Source organism: Desmodus rotundus, chromosome 7 (genome assembly GCF_022682495.2).
Source record: "Desmodus rotundus isolate HL8 chromosome 7, HLdesRot8A.1, whole genome shotgun sequence".
Taxonomy (NCBI): Eukaryota; Metazoa; Chordata; class Mammalia; order Chiroptera; family Phyllostomidae; genus Desmodus; species Desmodus rotundus.
This window is the reverse complement of record NC_071393.1, coordinates 128,538,847-128,559,736: the sequence shown is the minus strand read 5'-3', so window position 1 is coordinate 128,559,736 and position 20,890 is coordinate 128,538,847. Positions and strand designations below refer to the sequence as shown.

The 20,890-nt window shown below is 52.2% G+C and overlaps 1 protein-coding gene across 2 annotated transcripts in view; it reads left to right on the top strand.

The window, feature by feature from the left end:
- Window positions 1–20,890, top strand: part of FBLN5 (fibulin 5) — a 73,960-nt gene that overhangs the window by 40,376 nt on the left and 12,694 nt on the right. For both annotated transcript variants that reach the window (XM_024567786.4, XM_024567785.4), the window contains exons 5-9: window positions 4,304–4,426; window positions 7,502–7,618; window positions 11,563–11,682; window positions 16,829–16,951; window positions 18,248–18,374. In XM_024567786.4, the coding sequence (XP_024423554.1) occupies window positions 4,304–4,426; window positions 7,502–7,618; window positions 11,563–11,682; window positions 16,829–16,951; window positions 18,248–18,374 (610 nt within the window). The remainder of the gene's footprint in view (window positions 1–4,303; window positions 4,427–7,501; window positions 7,619–11,562; window positions 11,683–16,828; window positions 16,952–18,247; window positions 18,375–20,890) is intronic.

The following is a 20,890-nucleotide window of genomic DNA, read 5'->3' as shown; positions in this document are numbered from 1 at the left end:
TTTTTACCCACTAGCCCTTTCTGGGGAGGTTCAGCTCTTTGGTCTTTCCTCCTCTTACACTTTGGTGCTGGGAGAATGTTCTCCCTATGGGCCTGGGGGAACCGTTAGTTTTTGCTTGCTTGCATTTTGTTTTACAGCTTTTGAAGGATACTTTATTTCAATCAGAATTTGTGTTTGGAAAGCAGGTGAAGTATTTCCCCTTTACCATACAGGACTAAATGATGAAATATAAATTCATGTGTGTGTGTGTGTATGTATGTATATATATATATAAATATAAAATATGTACATGCAAATGTAGTAAGTAACTGGCATACATACACGTACAATCTACAGTCACATGTATTTGTATTAGCACATTAGCCTGTTATCCCGACCTGCAGAGATTTGCACACAATGACCTATGAGTTCACGCTAGGCTGGCACTGGCACCGTTAGTTCCGCACGGGACGGAAACATGTGCTGTCTTCGCAGAACCAGCCGCTCCCGGGAAGCCCGTGTCACTGGTATTGACCGACAGTGTGGGACCGCGAGGTCCTGGGTCCGTCTGACAAGGAGACGGCTGTCTGTCTCACCGGCGCCCGTCACAGACGCCTGCTCCTGGGTGTCTCTGTGGCCCATGGCCCTGCTCACACTATCCCTTCAGTGTGAGCTCCTGGGGGGTGTCGAGGATGATTGTGACTGGTTTTGCTGACTTTCCTGCGTCCGCAGTTGTCTTGGACTGTGCCTGTTTTCACTGACGGGACGTCTGCAGGAAGGGGTGGCAGCTCGGACTAGACTGGTGGGCCCGCAGAGCCGTGCTTCTCCGCGTGCAGGGCGATTCCCCACCAGGTGGCAGTGCTGGGCTCTCATCCTGGAGGAGCCTGGGAGCCCTGTCCTCTGGTTGCCAGGGTGCTGGTCATGGGGACAGCTGTGGGCGTTGCCCCACCTCAGGGGGAGGAGCCATAGCTGCTGTGGTGGTGCCATCCTCCCAGTGCACAGGCAGCTGCTCCGGCTGCAGCTCTAGGAGGAGGGGGTTGGACAGGGGGCTGGTGGCAGAGGACTGTCAGTAATGTCTGCTGTGGGGACCGGTGCAGATGCAGGGTGCATGCTCACTGCCAGGTCTCCCAGGTGACCTGAGGTTTGGGAGGACTCGCACACAACCACGGCGGGGTGTGAAGGATGGACAAGAGGATGAGTGAACAAACGTGGCATTCTGTCCTCTCAGGAGACGCTCCCTAAATGCCACACAAAAGGGAAGGAAATCGCAGGCACGGTCTGCATCGAGGGTAATGGCGCTTGCTCAGGTCGCTGTGACTTGTACTTTTCCACTGGTGCAGAGAAGCACGCTTTGCCAAAGAATGTCCTTGGAGGGAGTCGATGTATTTTTCCTTCTGTTATTTAAGTCAAATGTACTTAATGTAAGCGATTCAGTCATGGGCTGGAATGTGGAATGGGTCTCCTTGCCCTGTGGGGAGCCCCCACCGTGAGCGGGTCCAGCGTCAGCTGCCTGCCCGCTGTGTCAGCTGGCCGTGGTTTTCAGTGGGGCGGGTTGCTTTTAGAGTCCACACACTGGGACGGTCTTGTTAGCAGGTAGGCTGGGAATAGCTCGCCTGGGGCATGAAGGCAGGATGCTCGCTATTCACGTGTCCGTTCATTCACTCACCAAGCAGTCCCCGAATGTTTACTATGGCCATGGCTGTGTACCAGCTGCGTTTTGAGGATACAAACTAGGGCACCCCCCAAACTCCAGGGACTTCCATTCTCCAAACATTTAGATTGACAGTCCATTCAGTCAGATGGTACAAGTTGCAAATTTAGTTGTTTTTGAATGCACATCAACAGAAACGCAGTATAACCAAGCAAATTCTTTAACTCCGTAAAAGTGGTGGAGCTTTTTAAACAATGAACTTTAAAGATTTAGGGTGTAGGTTTGACTGTTTTGCGTGTGCCAGTGTATGTGCACACACCAACACATGTGCGCACTTGGGCCCCGCCTGCCCTGCTCAGCCCAGCCTCAGGGCCTGCACGCGTTTGTCCTTCTGTGCGGGACCCCAAGGGCACGTGGTGTGCGTGCAAGTCACCCAGATGGAGCCTTGGGCGCTCGCTGTCACCGAGGCTATCTCTCGGCTCTTCTCACCTTGGGTCCCCCTCACCCTGCGCTCCCCTCAAGGCAGGAAAAAGAGCACAAATTCCTAAGGCAGCGTGGTTCCCAGGGTACAGCTGCCATCCATCACGCTCCTCCGGAAAAATGTAAATATGCTCCCGCCGATAGTGGCATTATTTATTATCCTAGGCTGCCACACAGGCTGGAGCGGGCGCGGCTGCTGGCCAAGCCTTATCCGTGGTTCCCCTGGGAGGCTCCGCTGGGAGGGCAGAGCCGGGGGTGGAAGGGAGGCTGAGGGAGAGGCAGGAGCTCTGGCAGCTGAGCACCAGGCTGGGGCTTTGCCACGGAGGCTGTACATAGTCAACGTGTCGGGGTGGAGTGGGGCTGCCGCCACCTTGGAACCAGGTTCTTGGAGTCGGTCCATGTTTGGAGGACAGAAGGCTGGCTCCACGCGGTGCCCAGACACATGGTTTTTTAGGGGTGGGAATTGATCCATCTCGTTGGTGTTTGACTTGTGGCAGGTGGGTAGTGGATTGTGCTGGCGTCACTCGAACCCGAGAGACCGACCAGCTAGCCTGGCCAACGCTTCAGGGAGCCAGCTGTGCTCACTTCCTGTGCATGCTACAGAGAAGGCCTGTGTTACAGAAGACCCTTGTTCTTGGGGTGCTTACACACTGGGGCTGTGGGTGCCCCACCCCCACCATGCTGCAATATGCAATGTCAAGAGACAGACAATTTTCCGGGAGGGGCAGGAGAAGGCACCCAAAACTCTGTCCGATCTCCTCTGTCAGGTCTGCCAGTTCCCTTGTGAACCGTCTTGGTCCCGGCTGTCACGACCGCTGTCATTCCAGAACAGAGTGGGCTTGTGTCAGGCAGGCCGTGTTCCCATCTGTGAGGTGGGGGCCCGCTGAGCAGGGTGATAGTGAGAACCAATACAGTACCATCCTTGAGGGGTCAGGCACACTCCCCAGGCTCAGGGGCTCACAGCTTTTCATGTTTCCAACCATGTGCACTGCGCTCAGTTGGGGTGGGCGAGGCAGGGAGGGAACTGCAGTGATGTGGGAACAAAAGGTGCAGACAGGTGCAGGCAGACAGATGCCCGGGAGGGACGCTGGAGTCAGGCCAGGTGGGCCCAGGGTGTTGGGTCGACGTGAGAGTAGATTTCAGGAGGTCCCGTGAAAGGATGCTGCATGCTTTCCCTAAAATACACCGTGGCGAGACAGGGAAGAACGGTTCGCCTTAGCGCACAGGTGGCAAACACAAGGCCCGTGGGCGGAATCCGGCCCTCCACCTTGTTTTATCCGGCCTGGCACCTTGTTTCTACCTCGTGGCAGTGATGAGCTCTTGCTTAACTGTTAAAGGGTAGTTACATTTATACAGTCCTAAAATTACATTCGGCCCTTTGAAGGCAACTGCGAGGCTGATACTGTCCCTGGTGAAAATGAGCTTGACACTGCTGCCTTAGCGGAAACGAACCGTTTTGCGTGCTGCCTGTGTGCACCAGATGTCTTGACAAGTGGGACTCCGCTGCAGCTCAGTCTTCGTGCATTGAAGCGCTCTGTTAACACAGGACTGACTCGGGCGCAAGTACCTCCCCACCGCCAGGCAGAGGGTGGTGGGCATGGAGCAGTGTAAACAAGCCTGGCGGTAGCAGAGGGTGCGAGAGACCAGCCACGGGAGTGGAAGGAATGCTAGAAGGCTCAGTGAAGCTTCTCAAAGGGGCAGGAACCCCAGACCCAAAGATTTCTGTGGAGGAATCCAATCCAGCCACCCAATGACAAGCTTCCTTTGGCGGGGGACATTTCTTTGTCTTCTGGTAAGGTCTCAGAGGTGTCATAGCTCTGTGCACACAGTAGATACATAAAAGACCCCCATTTAACAGGCAGAATGGATAAGCATAAACGAAATGCATTTCCAAATCAAGTAACGGTAACTTGGTTTCAGAAAATGATGGGATAGGACGGCGGAAAAGAGCTTATGGACGTGTGTTCTCTTCCTGGCCATTTCCATCAGAAATGGTTTCCGGGGAGCAGACTAGCTCTACCCCCTCGGAAAAGGCCAGTGTCTCCTAGTGATGTTCCGCAAGGAGCTGCATCGTCTTCTTGGCTATAACCCAGGGGCACGATCCACTGCCTGCCAGCAGACAAGCAAGCAGCTGGCACCTTGGTGGCTCTAAGTAGATGTAGGTGACACTCCCTGAAATATGTCTCATTACAGATGTGGACGAGTGTGCGACGGACTCCCACCAGTGCAACCCCACGCAGATCTGCATCAACACCGAAGGCGGGTACACCTGCTCCTGCACTGACGGCTACTGGCTTCTGGAAGGCCAGTGCTTAGGTGACCGCTCTGGGGCTCATGGGGACTCTTGGAGGTCAGGGTGGCCGGGGGGCTGTGAAATGTGGGCCCAGCTGGGGTCCCTAGGGCGGCGGGCTTCTCTTTGCAGGGGGCGGGGATGTACAAGGCTGTCAGCTTACATGTGTCATGCGTCACCACCCTTTCAAATCAGTTGTCATCATCACCATCATGTCACCATTAGAATTTTTTTTTATCTTCACTCAAGGACATTTTTTTAAATTGCTTTTCTCAGAGAGAGAGAGGAAGGGAGAGAGAGAAACATCGATGTGAGAGAAGCATCGATTGGTTGCCTTCATAGGAACCCAGGCCCGGGATCCGTGCTGGGACTGGGAATCGTAGGCGTCTGGACCAGGGGTCGCATGTGCACGTGCCCCGACCGGGAATCGAACCCTCAACCCTTCGGTTACGGGACGACACTCCCACCACGGAGCCACACTGGCCAGGGCCATCAGAATTTTTGAATGCATTTTTAAGACTCCTGTTTGACTTGATCTGCACTGCCTTCCTGCCTTCTGAAAGTCGATATCCAAGGCAGGAAATGGTAGAGGGGAGGGTTACCCTGTCCGAGTTAGAGATCACACTGAGAGCAGAGAACAGTTTGCGCAGTCACAGAGAAGTTTCAGCCTCGAATGTGGATCAGTGGATCCCGAGCTCACACCATCTCCGCTGGCACCCACGGAGCCACGGTCACGCCCATGTGCTGGCTGGTCTGTCCTTTCACTGTGAAGCAGTCAGTCATCCCCAATTTAGAATTTTGTTTCTTGCACTTGGCATCTGCTATATGATCCCTCTGTTTATTTTACTGGAGGGCTATTTTCCTTTCTTTCCCTGTAGCTTCTGGTCCAGCCAAGTGAGTGAATTCATAGCAATCTCGGGCTGTCAGTTCCATTCCTTTTCCTAGGGTACGATTTCTATACTGTGTTCTTGGAGAAGCCCTGCCAGTTTAAATTCTCTAAGACACTGTTCTGTTGCCTGCAAGTCAGTGCTGAAGGAGCTGGGAAACAAACCCCAACCACATCATGGAAACCAAAAAAGAAGGTTCTTTTGTCCAAGTCTGTCTTGCCTGAGACTGAATTTGGGCCGGCTCTAGGGCCCTGTCCGTGGCCTCCTCGGGGCCTGATAAGCCCGCCTAGACTTGGCTTGGCTGTCCTTCCCAGGCTTGCCCCAAAGAGCTGGCTGCACACGGGCATCTTAACCAATCTCAGCTATTATGGAAAATCTGATGCCAGGGCTTTGAACATAAGCAGATCATTGTGAGTGAGTTATTTGTACGGGACCTTAACATGTAGAATTTCAGAACTGGAAGGGGTGTTAGATACTATGTCATTCAACTTTCAGAGAGTTGGAAACTGAGCCTCAAAGAGGAAGGACATTTTGGACAAGGTGAACTGGGTCTAAAGTTTCTCAGTCCAGTTTTTTCCACCACAAGGGGGCACAAGAGAGGATCACAGGGACACAGAGGCTGGATTGCTTATACAAAGGAAAGCCCTCCCGATCTGAGGGGGCCAGCCCCCAGCACATTCCTGCACCTACCTGGGAGGGTGGCTCTGTCCACAGAGTGGGAAGCTCTGGTAGGGATGCTCCTGGAGGCCTAACGTGGTGCCACACGCATGGCCTGCCGACACCACAGGTCCGAAGTGAAGGCCTTTACTCATTGTGGCTGAACTCATACCATCCTCTGGCCAAACTTGTCTTTCTCTTTTTAAAACCCAAGTTCTGTAGCCATCCACCATCGCCTCTATGTACCTCTGGAGGCATTGCTTTTGGAGAAAAACAAGGGGCAGGGGCTGCCTTTCCTCCAGGGTACCCCAGGATGTCCCCTCTTTTCCCTGCCGCCTCCCTGTCCTCAGTGATGTGTCCAGCTGCACCCGGGAAAGAGGTCGGCCAGCAACTGCACAGGACAATGTGCCTTCTAAGCAGGAGCTGCAAAGCTCTCAGTGGGCGGTGGGGTGGGCCAGGTTAGAAGTCGATGGGACTCAGAGACAAAATAGAATCCCAAGGGTGGGATGCAGCCTCCGAGGAAGGTTGAACAACAGGTAGGGTGGCGGTGGGGTCCTTTCTGGCAGCAGATGGTAGGAACTAGGCACAGTGACTGAGGTTCTGAACCGGCATCCAGACTCCGGGGTGAACCTTGGTTCCAAAGGAACTAGGGGACCGGGGAGGGAATGTGGTTAGTATAGGGGGAGGTGAGGATGTGGTAAGAACCAGTTATAGTTCAGTCACATTGGTTGGTGACAGCAGGTGCTTGTAGAGGTGAGGACTCTGTCTCCACCTGTATGCTTCATTCAAGACATCTCAGCCTGCAGCAGTGAATGCTCCAGCCCATCAGCCCGTCAGCCTGCAGGGTTGGGAAGAGCTTTCCCGGGGACATCAGGCTCCCCATTGACGGGTACCTGTCAGCAGGGAGGTCATTGGCCGCTCAGCTAAAAGGACCCGTTTATTCACAGAGCTGCCTGCTCAGCAAAGACCAGCCATGGCTTGGAAGAGGTGTATTTATCCAGAGTGCTGTGTCTGCTCTGGTGCAAGCAGGAGACCCGGGGAGCTCCGGAGTCCTTGTGCCACTGGATTCACGGGTCCCTAGACCATAATGCTACCAGCTCGTCCTCACCTACACTTGCCCTTGTTCCCGACACCTGGACACATTCATTGTTGATGGGGCTGGTGCAGAGCCTGTTGGAGCGAGGCTACATGTTCCTCTTACACTTTGAGCTAACTTGTCCCTTCCCAGAGCAATGAAACATTTACATAGAATCTTAGAATTGACTCTTAATGCAGATAAAAATCTTGCCCACTCTAAGCAGAAATTTCCTCTACAACTTTCAACATAGGTTCAGGTGTTCACAGGACTGAGATGGGTCGAGGAGGGTTATGGGGAGATTAAGCCTTGGAATCCAGAGGGTATCACGATCGCTGACACTTAGCAGGCACTGTCTGCACGCTAGTTCCCCTTGGCTTCCCATTGTGATCTCTCCAGAAGGGATGGGCAGTAAGGACGCTGGGGGGCGGCATCGGTGACTAAGAAGGAGTGTCTCACCTTGTGCGCGTCTCTGTTGCCAGACATCGATGAATGTCGCTATGGCTATTGCCAGCAGCTGTGTGCGAATGTTCCTGGATCCTATTCCTGTACATGCAACCCTGGTTTTACCCTCAACGAGGATGGAAGGTCTTGCCAAGGTACGTGACGTGAACATGCTGTCTCCTCCGCAGGCTGACAGTGTGTGTTGGTGGGAAGCACTGTCGTTAACTGCTTTCTGCTCGTTGTCTCTGCCTGCTCATCCCTGTGCGTGCAGAAACCTGAGACCTGAGCGGAGGTTACATGACACGTGTCGAAAAGTACTCTGGGCACTGCTGAGAGCAGGAACATGGTCATCCGTGGGCTGGGAGCTAAGGGCCGCGTGCATTAGCTTCTCTCTGCTACCTGGGAGGAGTCCTGCGGCTTTCTTGACTACTTAGACATTTTCTTGCATATCCCGTAGCCCAAGTTCAATTCCTGGGGCCAAAGTGGGGCGGTCAGAAAGAGCTTCTGACCCTCGATGAATCACAAAAGGAGCACGTACACTCTCCGCAGGGGTGTTGGGGGCAATTTTGACGCCTGTCACTACAGCTTTTCCCTTCGGCCTGTGCCAGGGGGGCCCACTGCCTTAGCAAAGAGTCTGGTGGTGGCAGCGACTTCCCCTACTGCTCAGCATTCCCCACAGAAACGGAGTGGAGCAAAGGCATTTTCTGGTTTTCACATGATCTCTTCAAACACTGATAAGTAAGACAAACAAGCTGTGTGCTTATTGTAGTTTCCCCTCCGCAGATTTCTTCTCCTCAGGAAATGAATGGGCGACTTAAGGCTCAAGGAATTAGTGTGAGTCCCGCCTGGCCGACGGCACCCTCCCCCAGCCCCCCGCTGGCCAGGCCTCCAGCCCCTGGCAGCTGCTCCCTCCAGGGTGGAGACAGTGCTGGGGACTCAGAATGAGGTCTTTGTCTGGAGCCTGCCACCAGGCTTTGCAGGGCCCATTTCCTCATCACACCATCCGAGGTCTGGCTGGCAGGCTCCCGGCCAGCTACTTGGAGGATATTATGTCTCCATTAGTTTAATCGTATCGAAATCATTGGGTAAACAGGAAGGCATCAGCATTAAAGAGTTTGATTTTGGATTCTTTGGAAGTCTCCTCCAAAGCTGGTTCTGCTGATTGTTCCAAGAAGTCTTGATTGTGTTCCTCTCACCAGGAGAGGTCAATTTCTTCTGTGAGTGGAGACCGGGCTGGGAGGTTGAAGGGGCTGATAGAGCGGGGTGCGTCCTTCCCTGCCCCACCTCCCACCGTCATTGGAGCAGGAGTGGGCTAGTGGGCGCCTGGCTCCCTGGCTGCTGGGATAAGCAGCTTAGGGCAGACACAGGCTTCTCTGTGCCAAGGTTGGGGGCTGGATGTGCCAGTCCAGAGGCTGGCTCGGTGCACCCTATACCTCCTGAGAAACAGCCAAAAAGTCCCATGTGTCCTTGAGGCCTTTCAGGGACGGGCCTGTGACAAGGAGCAGATAATACACCTGGCAGTGCCAATTCCAGCAGCAGGCACGGCACCCAGGCCGCACGGGCACTTGGCTACTAGAACGTTGCATCAGCGGGGCCCGCTGGTGATGTGGAGTGTTCTGAACTCCGTGGAGCTTTTATAATTCTTTTTTTTTTTTTTTAATTTATTTATTGTTATTTAATTACAGTTGTATGCCTTTTCCCCCATCCCTTCACCCCACCCCAGGTGAACCCACTTCCCTCCCCCCTCTCCACCCTCCCCCTTGGATTTGTTCATGTGTCCTTTATAGTAGTTCCTGTAATCCCCTCTGCCCACTGTCCCCGCCCCCACCCCCGCCCTTGCTATTGGGCTTTTATAATTCTAACACCTCGTGCGAGGAAGCGCTTGCTTTGCGCTCTTCCAGGCGTTGTCGCCTCTGTTCGCCTCACTGAGTCCTGACAGCAGCCTCGTGAGGCTTGTGGCTCTGCTCACACATGAGGAGATCAAGGAGCAAAAAGGTTAAGCAATTTGGCCAGAGTCATTCAGCCGGGTGGTGGCAGCGTGGAGAGTAAAACCAGGGGCCTTAGCCTTCCTGTCCAGCAAGTGGGAGTGGGGTGCAGTCTGCTTCCACAGGACTCAGAATTCCAAGGCTAGCAGGGAAGGGTAGCCAGCATTCCTGGGGGCAGAATCCTTTGGGTCAGGGGTCCCCAACCTCCTGGCTGCAGATTGGTACTGGTCTGGGCCTGTTAGGAACCGGGCCGCACAGCAGGAAGTGAGCTTGAATGTAATGCACTTCAATCATCCCCAAACCATCCCCTACCCTGGTCCATGGAAAAATTGTCTTCCACAAAACCAGTCCTTGGTGCCAACAAGGTTGGGGACCGCAGCTTTAGGTCCTGCTGCTCGGCAGAAACAGCTGGGAGCTGAGAGAGTGTGGGACTCAAGCTCATTCATCTCCTTGTGACCCGAGTCTGGCTGGAAGCCGAGCATGCCAGCCCCAGTACTCGCCAGGGCTGTCTTGCCTGAGCCTGCGCTCCGCGGCCTGGCACCGCGACCTCTCCCCCGCCTCCCAGGCAGAGGCCTCCAAGCTCCGTGGGCACCGGCGGAGACCAGTATCTCGCTGGACCCTCCCTGCATGGATGGCTATTATTTTTCTTTCTCCAGATTGCCCCGCATGTGCCCGGAAGCAGGAAGTATGTGGGCACGGGATTAGCCCTCCGCTTTAAGAAAAGCTTCTCAAGCTGCAACTTGTGACAGTGTTTAACTCTGAAAACACTCCCATCTCTATTCAGAGTCTGAAGAGGGTTACTGGGACTTTTGAAGAAGATGGAAACTCACCCAGCTGGAACTGGGGTCACTGGCATAAGGGACATGGGAGACAGTGTGCTTGACGCTGGTCAGCCTACGCTAGTGGAGGAGGGGCTCCCTCCTCCCCACCCCCCACCCCCCACCTTCATGAGCTGTGCGGAATGAGTCTCAGGTTCTACAGAAAGCCCCTGGACTCAGGTCCCAGTTCCACCTGTGCCTTTGTTATGTGTGGGTACCTCTGTCATCCTTAATACAAATGTGAGCACCTTGCTGATGTTAAAGGTACGTGATACCATGAACTTCGGCGTGTCCATACCCCCACGAAAGCATCGCCATGCTCAGATAATGAATATTCCATCCTTTCTAACAGTTTCTTACGCCCTTTTGCGGTCCTCTCCTTAGCCAACTGAACTTGTAACATGGGGCCGTGGTCCTGGGGCAGGGCTGATGTAAGGATTCGGCGAATGGGGGATCCTATTATTATTATCAGTGATGTTATTTATGCATCATTGTCTTAGCTTGGACTGCCCTGACAAAATATCTTAAACTGGGGACTTGAACAACCAAAATTTCTTTTCTAACAGTTCTAGAAACAGAAAGTCCAAGGTCAGGGAGCCAGTGTGGCCAGGCACTTGCGAGGGCTCTCTTTCTGGCTTGTGGGTGGCCAATGTGTCTCTGAATCCTCACATGACAGAAAGAGCAAGAGCAAGCTCTCTGTGTCTCTTTTTATAAGGGCACGAATCCCATCGGGAGGTCCCCAAGCCAGGACCTCACTTAAGCTTAACTACTTCTGAAAGGCCCTGTCTCCAGATATGGTACCATTGGAAATTAGGGCTTCAACATGAAGTGGGGCAGGGGGGACATTCTTGGTATCGTCACAGTTGTTTGTTTGTTTACCTGAACATCAAAGTCAACGGCAGTGAAGGGAGAGTTAATTGTGGGATGTGGTAGGTGAAGGGAAAAAGCAGATACTGGCTAGAAATTCCTGTTGGTGACCTTGGAGAGTGGACTTCCTAGGAGGGGTATATGTATGTGTATGTGCATATATGTTCATGACATGTATACATGCTGCTTCTACCCTTCCCACTTCATGACTCCAGAGGGACATGTGGATGGAGCCCCTGATTCTTCAGTGAACAACTTTTGGGGGCTGACTTCTCAATCCGCTGGGTCCCAGATAGAGATTCTTGGTGCTTGTGAGTGTGGTCTCCCAGCCACGGATTTTGTAGCCGGTGCATTTTCATCTGCCTTGTTACAGCGGATGTTTTGTCGTGGGAATGGTCAATGATGAGCTGTGGCTTTGGCTTTCCACAGATGTGAATGAGTGTGCAACTGAGAACCCCTGCGTGCAAACCTGCGTCAACACCTACGGCTCTTTCATCTGCCGCTGTGACCCAGGATATGAACTTGAGGATGACGGAGTTCGTTGCAGTGGTAATGAGCTTTATTTAGCATTGGAGATTTCCACCTGCACTAGGGACACGGGGGTGGGGGGTGGAGGTCAATGGCTTTCTTCACAGGTGTTTCCTCTCATTTCCCAGAAGCCTCTCCAGTTTGGGACATTTCCCGGTGCAGTGGGGTCACAACCCCACAAAACAGATGAGTCACTGTTTGAAAGGTGGAGTGGGGTCCCTCCTTCCTTGTCACTTGAGCCCAAATGCAAAAACCAATGGAGCTGCCTTTTAGGGTCTGAGATGGTGGTGAAGGAGGAAAGAAGTCACCCAACTAGTTTGAGTTGTCCATCCCCACCCAGCACTAACTGAAGCCCTTGGGATCACAGAGACAGTGCTGGCAGAGGGCAGGGACCCTGGACTCACAGCATACCTCACAGGGTAGGGTGGGGAGAGGTGGGTGTGGGGTGAACGAGGTCAGGTATGTAAACGCAAACACTTGGTGAGCTTCTAAAATCTCTGCGAACACTCAGTGCTCAGCTCCAGGCCCGGCACATGGTGAGCACTCAACAAGCAGTTTCCGAATCTATGAGTGAAGGGTTGAATAGCGAATGGATGAAACCTTAATGTGTTGTGAGAACATAGGTGTGATGGCTCAGCTGACCTTCTATAAATTCCTTTCAAGCCCAAGAGGCTGACTCTCTGCCCATGCTAGAATGTAAATTCTGTTACAATTTTCTTATTAACTCATGTAATAAGAAACTTGTAAACTCCTTGAAAAATAGGGACAGCCTCTCATATTTATTAGCATGCCTCACAGGACCATGTACAGCGCTTTTATTTTCTTCTTCCTTTTTTTCTTTTTTCTCTGTTTTTTTGTTTGTTTGTTTTGTTCTGTTGTTTTGGTAAATGTTGAATTGAGCTCCAGCCCATCCACTTTTGGCATTATCAGCGGTCAGTTGTAAATGAGCACAGTTCAAATGAATAATGCTTGGTTGTACTTTTCAGAGTAAGTGGGCCATGCCCTCGGGTGTGACAATCCTTTTGTCTTGCGGAATGGAAAGTTTCCTAATCCTGGATCTCACTGTGACAGGAACTAACCCTGTCCTGGATGGGGCTGTGTGAGAGGACCGCAGTGCTCTTGGGGACAGGGTTCTCTGCAACAAATGGGCACCTCCCAGGAAAGCCAGAGTGAGGGTGACAGGGCCTCTTACACCAGTTCCACGTCAGTCCCAGAAACCGAAATAAAACACCCTCAGGCATGAAAAGCCACTTCCTTCCTAGATCTCAGCTCCGCGCTTGGCGCTCTTTGGGGACTCTGGGCTCAGGAACCGGTGGGTGGAACGTTTGGATTGGGAGAGGACCGTTTGTGTCTCCAGAATTCCCGGCGCATCCCCAGAGGTTTACTGACCACCCGCAGAGGGGGCGCGGTGGAGTGGCTCTGGAGCCAGAGTTCAATTTTTGGCTCTACTGTTTTGTGCTTTCCCTGGCTGGGTCACTTCCTAAGGCTCAGTTTTCTCATTCATTAAAAACAAATGCACTCCCTCGTGGGGCGGTCACACAGGTAAAGTGAGGTGGTGTACCTTAGTGTCATTACCGGTTCACGCACTTCCTCTAACTGCAGGTAGGAGAGACCTTTAGCTTTTCGAGCAGTTTTCACATCCTCGGAGGTCTGGCAAGGATTTTCAGTTGACTTACCTTCCCCAACATGGCTCACTCCTCCACGTTCACCCCGAGGCCCACTTTCCTTAGATTCAGAGTGACCTTGAGCCCTGGACACTGGGGGCTTCCGGGCTGGCCTCTGACAGCAGTGTGACAACGAGAGAGCTTGTTCCCTGTTCATTCTTACACAGCCCCTTTCTCTGCTGGTCATTTTCCCCAGGGAATGTTACCCTCAGTGTCATCACAGCTCGTGTGGCTCCACCATGCAGCACCGGACTTTTCCTAGACGCGTCCCCTTGTCCCTCAGAGATTTGGGAGGCTGAGCTGATCCCAGAAGCCGTGGTGTGCTTTCATGTGGATGAATGAAAATGGCCTCATGTGAGCTCCTGGCCAGAAACTGGGCTTGTATTATATTGGGTTGGCCAAAAATTGTTTAGTTAGTTGGTTTTTTTTTTAAGATTTTATTTATTTATTTCTAGAGAGATGGGAAGGGAGGGAAAAAGTCAGGGAGAGAAACATCAGTGTGTGGTTGCCTCTCACGTGTCCCCTACTGGGGACCTGGCCTGCAACCCAGGCATGTGCCCTGACTGGGAATCGAACCGGTGACTGTTTCACAGGCCGTCACTCAATCACTAAGCCACACCAGCCAGGGCTGTTTAGTTTTTTTTCTGTAAAATCAAAGACACATTTTTCATTTTCACCAATAACTTTATTGATTTGGATATTTTGAGTATGTCGGCTCTCTCCTGCTATTGGCTTCTAGTGGGGAGAGGCCAGGGGTGCTGCTCAACATCTTCCAGTGCAGGAGACAGCCCCGCAGCAAAGGATTATGTGGTCAAAATGTCAGTAGCACCAAGAAACTTCACAAACCACTTTTGACGCATTCGATCACACACCGCACAAACCTCTTTTTGCACTTCAGCTGCATTTTTACCTTTCTTGAAATAATAAAGCATAATACGCCAAAAATGTTATTTTCTTCCACCTTCAATGTTAAGATGGCTGCACAATTCACCAATTTTGGTGAGTTTTTTTAAATGCACGCTGACATGCAGCCGTTGCAATACAATCTAACAAAATTGTTTTGGATGACGTTGAAGACAACTGAGCACTACTAGAGCCAGGGTAAGGAAAAAACTAAACAAACTTTTTGGCCAGCCCAATATTTCAGCACCTCGGCCTGGGGCTTGCAGACCCTAACTAAGATCAACTGGATGTGTCTGTTAGGGCCCCTTCCTGCCCAGTGGGAGACGGGGGTGGGTGCTACCATGTCTGCCTGCACAGGAGCTCACCCTGCTTTGGGCAGTTACCCCAACCTCAGGACTCCCCAGATCCACCCATTTGAAGTCCTGAATGGGATAGGCTCAGGGAGACATTCCAGCATTGTGTTGAGAAGTGTAGGATCTTTGAGGCTGGCTGTGTTCAAATCCCAGCGTTACTGGTTACCCATTATCTGGGAATGAACAAGTCACCGCACCTCTGTAAGCCTCAGTTTCTTCTCTGTAAAATGTGGCTCCTAATAGCGCCTCCTTCAGAGAGCTGAGGGGAGAATTGGATCAGGTGAGGCAGGCAGAACAGTTAACTCAGGGCTTGGTACCTATCACATCTCAGGAAGTGCCAGGGTTTATGACTGTTCCTACTGACGGCATGAAGGAGTCTACGAACTGGCCCCTTTGCAGCCTCCTTAGACCTGCCCGACCCCACAACAAGCAAGAATTCTCCATAGCAGTGCCAAGCACTAGAAATATACTGGGAGCCACAAACGTGAGCGTATATGTAATCTAGGAGTCGACGAAGAGTGAGGCCCCTCTTTGTTCTGATGGGCTGGAGCCAGAGACATGGACTCCTCATCTTCCCAGGGGAGGGGGGAGGGGAGGTGCAGCAGAAGCAGATCCCACCGTGCATGCTTTCAATCAGCAGCCCAGTTCTGCTGGCCACGACCCATCTCCTGAAGATCCCCGGAGAGCCTGGAAGGAGATTTTCCTCCTGGGATGTGAGAGGCATAGGGCACGTAACTGGAGTTCTCCGATGGTGGAGAAGCCCCCTCCTTTGCTGACACCCACCCTGGGTGATCCTAGCCATCAGTGGGCTGTTAGGGGAATCCGAGGACATGTCACTTGGGGAAACTAGTGGAAGCAAGTTTTCGGGAAACGACAAATGAAATGAAAACATGTTTTCTTTGGCATGTTTACTGAATGACGCTCAAATGGGGGCTTCGTTGCCAGACTCTGAGTGTGATAAAGAGTTGGCTTTGCTGCGGCGCCTGCTTCTGCATCAGCAGCCACAGAGGTTCCCCATCCTGTCCCCACCTCTGCAGCCGGATGGTGGTCCAGCGCCAGGTTCCCGGGTCCCAGAGACCTCCTGAGACAGTCAGGCCACTGCAGGACGCTGTGCCCACCCACCCCACCCCACTCTAGAGATTTCTCCTTCAAGGAGGTTTCTGGACGTAATGAAGTTTTAATATTGGGTTGACCAAAAAGTCCATTTAGTTTTCCTGTAAAATAAAAGACACATTTTTCATTTTCACCAATAACTTTATTGATTTGGATATTTTGAGTATGTCAGCTATCTGCCACTGTTGGCTTCTAGTGGGTAGAGGCCAGGGGTGCTGCTCAACACCTTCCCATGCATATGACAGCCCCACAGCAAAAATTATTTGGCCAAAATGTCAATAGTACCAAGAAACTTTGCAAACTATTTCTGACACATTGGATCAGTCACAGAACCTTATCCATTCACTGCACAAATCTTTCTTTGCATTTCAGTTGCATTTTTACCTTTCTTGAAATAATAAAGCATAACATGCCAAAAATGTGTTATTTTCTTCCATCTTCAATATTAAAATGGCTGCACAGAAATTCACCAATTTGGTAAGTTTTTTTAAATGCATGTTGATGTGACAGCTGTTACAATACAATCTAACAAAATTGTTTTGAAAGAAGTTAAAGACAACTAAGCACTACTACAACTATTGTACAGGAAAAACTAAACAAACTTTTTGGCCAACCCAAATGAAATGGACACCCCTGGCCTTTTGGGTGTGTCCCTTTTAGTTGTGGTTTTAGGAATAATGTTGTTTTTCAACTTGGGACGATTGGTAAAGTTGCCCTTTCAGAAGACCAGGACCAGTGAGTGATTTTTGGATCCAGGGGAAGAGCTCTACCCAGCAGGCAAACAAATCTCACCTCCAGACCCAGGGGGTAGATTTACCTACAGGGCAAAATGAATCTCAATGACTAGATAATGTAGCAGAGCCAGAGGTGGAGGGTGTAGGAAGCCCGGTGGAGATAGGTTTTACCTCCCTGTAGGAAGTAATTTTCTAACAATTAGGGCTGTCCAAATATCCATGGGCTGCCTTGTAGGTAGTGAGCTCCCCATCTTCAGAAGTATTCAAGAAATGAATTGGCAACTTCTCAGCAGTGAAGCTGTCATGTGTATCAGGAGGGTGTGGAAGCTGGAATAGATGGCCACTAAGCTCTCCAAGTGGCCTGTGATTGTAAACAGCAGGCGTAACTTGTCACCCCCAGACATGGATGAGTGCAGCTTCTCCGAGTTCCTCTGCCAACATGAGTGTGTGAACCAGCCCGGCACGTACTTCTGCTCCTGCCCCCCCGGCTACATCCTGCTGGAGGACAACCGAAGCTGCCAGGGTAAGGCTGTCCAGGGGACTCTGGCTGCGGGCGATGTAAGGTGGGGCTGCCTCAGGATGCCGTCCCCTGGGGAGTCCTGTGCAGCTTTGGGAAGGTGATGGGGTGAGAGCATGAGTGGGTGTTGGTGGCTCCCAGAGTGGCAGGCTCTGGGCAGGGGGCCGGGGCCGGGGCCGGGGCCTTCCTGCCCCGTGATTCATCCTCTGGCCCCAGAAAGGACATAACCACTCTCACTCCTGGAAGTGAACTCTGCGGAGAGAGGTGGCTTCCTGAAGTTCCAGCCCTTCTCTCTCCCAGGAAGGTCTCTGTGGGCCCCTGGGGACTGCTCCTGCCCTCACCAGTGGCCTGACCAACCAGGGCCCAGGCTTTCTCACGGCCCCTGGGGGACCCTGGTCCTTCTTTTCCTACTGAGTTCCTAGAGAACGGGTGCCAGGGAGACCTCATGCAGCTGACTGCTCTGCCCCTCAAAGGGTCAGGACCCCAGGCTGTGTAAGGCGTGGGTATTATTCCGATGGGCTGCTTGGCCCAACCTCCAGCCCTATGCTCCAGCCTGACCCCACACCAAGCAAGCATTCTCCGCAGCAGCGCTGAGCGATAGAAATATAATGTGAGCCGCAAAGGGAAGCCACAGACCCAGGGTCCGGCACAAATGACTCCCCTTTTTTATCACAAAATCTGTTACTACAAAATCGTGAGCGTGTAATTCTGTAACGTAACCATATCACCACAAGCACGCATGCACACCAAACACACCATGTAAGATTTTAGGTGAAGTGTTCAAATTAAAAGTATAAGTTGTTACACCCATATCACCACCCTGCCAACCACGCTGCAGCAGGCCTTGCTTCTTCCGGACCCTGTGCAACTTAAATTTTCCTAGTAGTCACGTTAAAGGAATAATTCTTTTTAGGTAAAAAGAATTTTATCTTCTTAATTTCTTTAATTTCTTCTTTCCCTGAACAGGTAAAATTAATTTTAAGCCTATATTTTATTTCATGCAATATATCCAAAATATGATTCCCACATGTACTCAATATAAAAATTATTGATAGATAGTTTACATTCTTCTGTACTAAGTTGCCAAATCTGGTGTATATTTTCCACTGACCGCACGTCTCTGTGGACTAGCCCCCTTCTGAGGGCTCAGCAGGCATGTGGGGCCCACGGCTACTGTATCAGAAAGTGCGGCTCTGCGGCGCATGGCAGGCAGCCCTCACCCCTACCCGCGCAGCCCTGGCGCAGGGCCAGCACCGGGGAAGGACTGCCCTGCCTCAGCCTCTCCTCTACCCTGCCTTTCAGACATCAACGAGTGCGAGCACAGGAACCACACGTGCACCCTGAGTCAGACTTGCTACAATTTGCAAGGGGGGTTCAAGTGCATCGATCCCATCCGCTGTGAGGAGCCTTACATCCAGATCAGCGACAAGTAAGTCATGGCTTCCCTGTGGGAAACAGGAACGTGTGTTAGGGGCCCCGGTCAGGAGGCTGCCAGTGTGGCGTAAAGGAGAGTGCACCTGCCGGGGAGCTGGGAGGCCTGCGCTACTCCCCCCCTCTCCCCCGCCCCCACACACAGGGTTCTCAGTCACTCGCCCACTCATGCCAGAGCTGTATGAAGATTCTCCAGGGGTGTCCAACCTTTTTGGCATCGCTGGGCCACACCAGAAGAAGAGTTGTCTTGGGCCACACATTAAATACATTGCGACACGTAATCACAAAAAAATCTCATAATGTTTTAAGTAAATTGACGACTTTGTGTCGGGCCGCACTCAGAGCCATCCTGGGCTGCATGCGGCCCGGGGGCCGCAGGTCGGGCACCCCTGCGATGGCTAACTGGGAGGGGAGGCCGAGTTCACAAGCCTCCTTTCCCTTCGATAACTTTGGGGGGATACACAGGTCTTTTTAGAGCTGGGCTTCCAGCTGTCCTGGGCACGGGGACCACCCGGTGGTCTTGTCAGAGTCTGATCCAGCGGGTGGCACAAGAACCCGGCTTTCTGACACGTGCCAGGTGAAATGGTGTCTGCCCGTCCCCCTGGGTTGTGCTGTGAGTAGAGAGGAGCAGGAGATGGTATCAGAAAATTCTCAGGACTCGAGGGTACTCAGCTTGCTTTAGTCATTTCTGACACCATTAATGTTCCATGTTGTACTAAATCACCAGATGGCAAATATGAGAGCCAAGGGTGGTGTCCAAGTGAAGACAGCCTCTCCAAAGTGAAAGCACTAGGACTGTGTCTTTCTGTGCGTGGTCTTCTAAGAGCATCTTTTCCTTCTTTTAGTCCCCACTTAACCACCTCGGCTCCTCCTCTCCACTGGGGGCGCACCGACTGCCCAGAGCCCTGGGATGAATTGCACATGCCCATGGTGTCCTCTAGGAATGCAGCCCCCAAGGGGGATCTGTGACTTACCAGTGTGTTTCCCCTCTGACCAAAACTAACAGAAGAAGACAAAGCAGCGACAGGCAGGTCCTGTAGAGACGCCTCTGCTCCTTGCTGAGAGCCCTTTAGAACCAGTTCTTTGATTTCTGGCTCCAGGGCCCTACACGGCAGAGCAGAAGGGCTGTGCTCACAGCTTCCATTCCTGGTTCTCCCTGGGCGTCTCCGGGCTGCCCTTGTCTGTGGCTGGGAAATTGACCTGGTGCAACCCGAAGCACTGAGCTGGCGTTACTGGTGAGGTCCCTGGCACACTGCTGAAAATGCTCAGTGACTCCAGCCACCTCTTCCAGGCCCTTTCCTTGTCCAGATGTCCTGTACTCCCGCCAACATGAATAGCACACGCCGTCACCTTTCCCCATGCCCCCGAGTGTCCAGCCTCCCAGCTTTGGTGCTCACATTTCCTGCCCATGGAAGGCATTGCTGTCATCACCACACGGACAGATCTGCCCTGTCTCGCAGATGTCAGCCCCGCGCCACCTCCCACAGCTATTCGTGATCCTCTGCAGCTGGGGGCCATCACTCCTTCCTCCCACATCTTCTAGGGAACCATGCTTTATGTGACATGGGACATTTTAATGTGGCCATTTGGCACCAGGGACATTTGACTTGGCAATTTTGATGCAGCCTTAAAGAACAAAACTTCACACATTCTTTTCTACATTCACGTAGTCGAGTTCCTGTTATGCACCAGACACTGTGCTAGGTGCTGTGGGTTTTGCTCTCGTGGCAGTGGAGGAGAGAGACATTAAACGTGCTGTCACAGGTGAACACACAGCCATAGGTGGTGATAGGTGCTGCAAACAGGGAGGACAGAATCCACACAATGGAAGACCGGGTTGGACCCCGTCAAGGCTGGGAACTTGTGAGCCCTCCTGAGGAAATGACGTGTGGGCTGGAGTGGGAAGGAGAGTATGGGTTAATGCAGCAGAGAGCAGAAGAGCAAGGGGAGCAGCATGGACGCAGGCTGCGAGGCAGGAGTGACCTTGATGTCTTCAGGGCCCGTGTCACTACAGCCTTGTGAAAGAGTGGGCAGCGACTCAGGAGAGGCTAGAGACGTTGACAGAGGCCAGGACCCAGGGAGGTCTCAGAGACAAAAGTGGATATTCTGTTTCTATTTACATCACAATGGGTGGTGACTGTGGTGTCCTCGAGCAAGGTTGAGACGTAATCCGATTTATGTGACAAAGGGCACTCTGGAATGGGCTGGAGGGGGAGACCCATGAGGGGCCATCATAAGGGTCCGGGTGAGACAGTGAGACAGTACAGTGGCAATGCAGATGGTCAGACAGAAGTGGCTGAATCTGAACAGTATTTTGGAAGTAGAACCAATAGGTTTGAAGATATTCAGAGGTTTTGAAGACTGGGAGTTAGGGGAGGGTGGCAGACACGTGACTAGGTTCCCTCTCACTCTGGCCACCAAGGTTTGTATCCACAGGTGTCCTCATCCTGCCATGAACACTGAGCCCCAAGGGAGCCTCAGGGATGAGGTGAGAGATGGGAGCTGGTTAGGGCT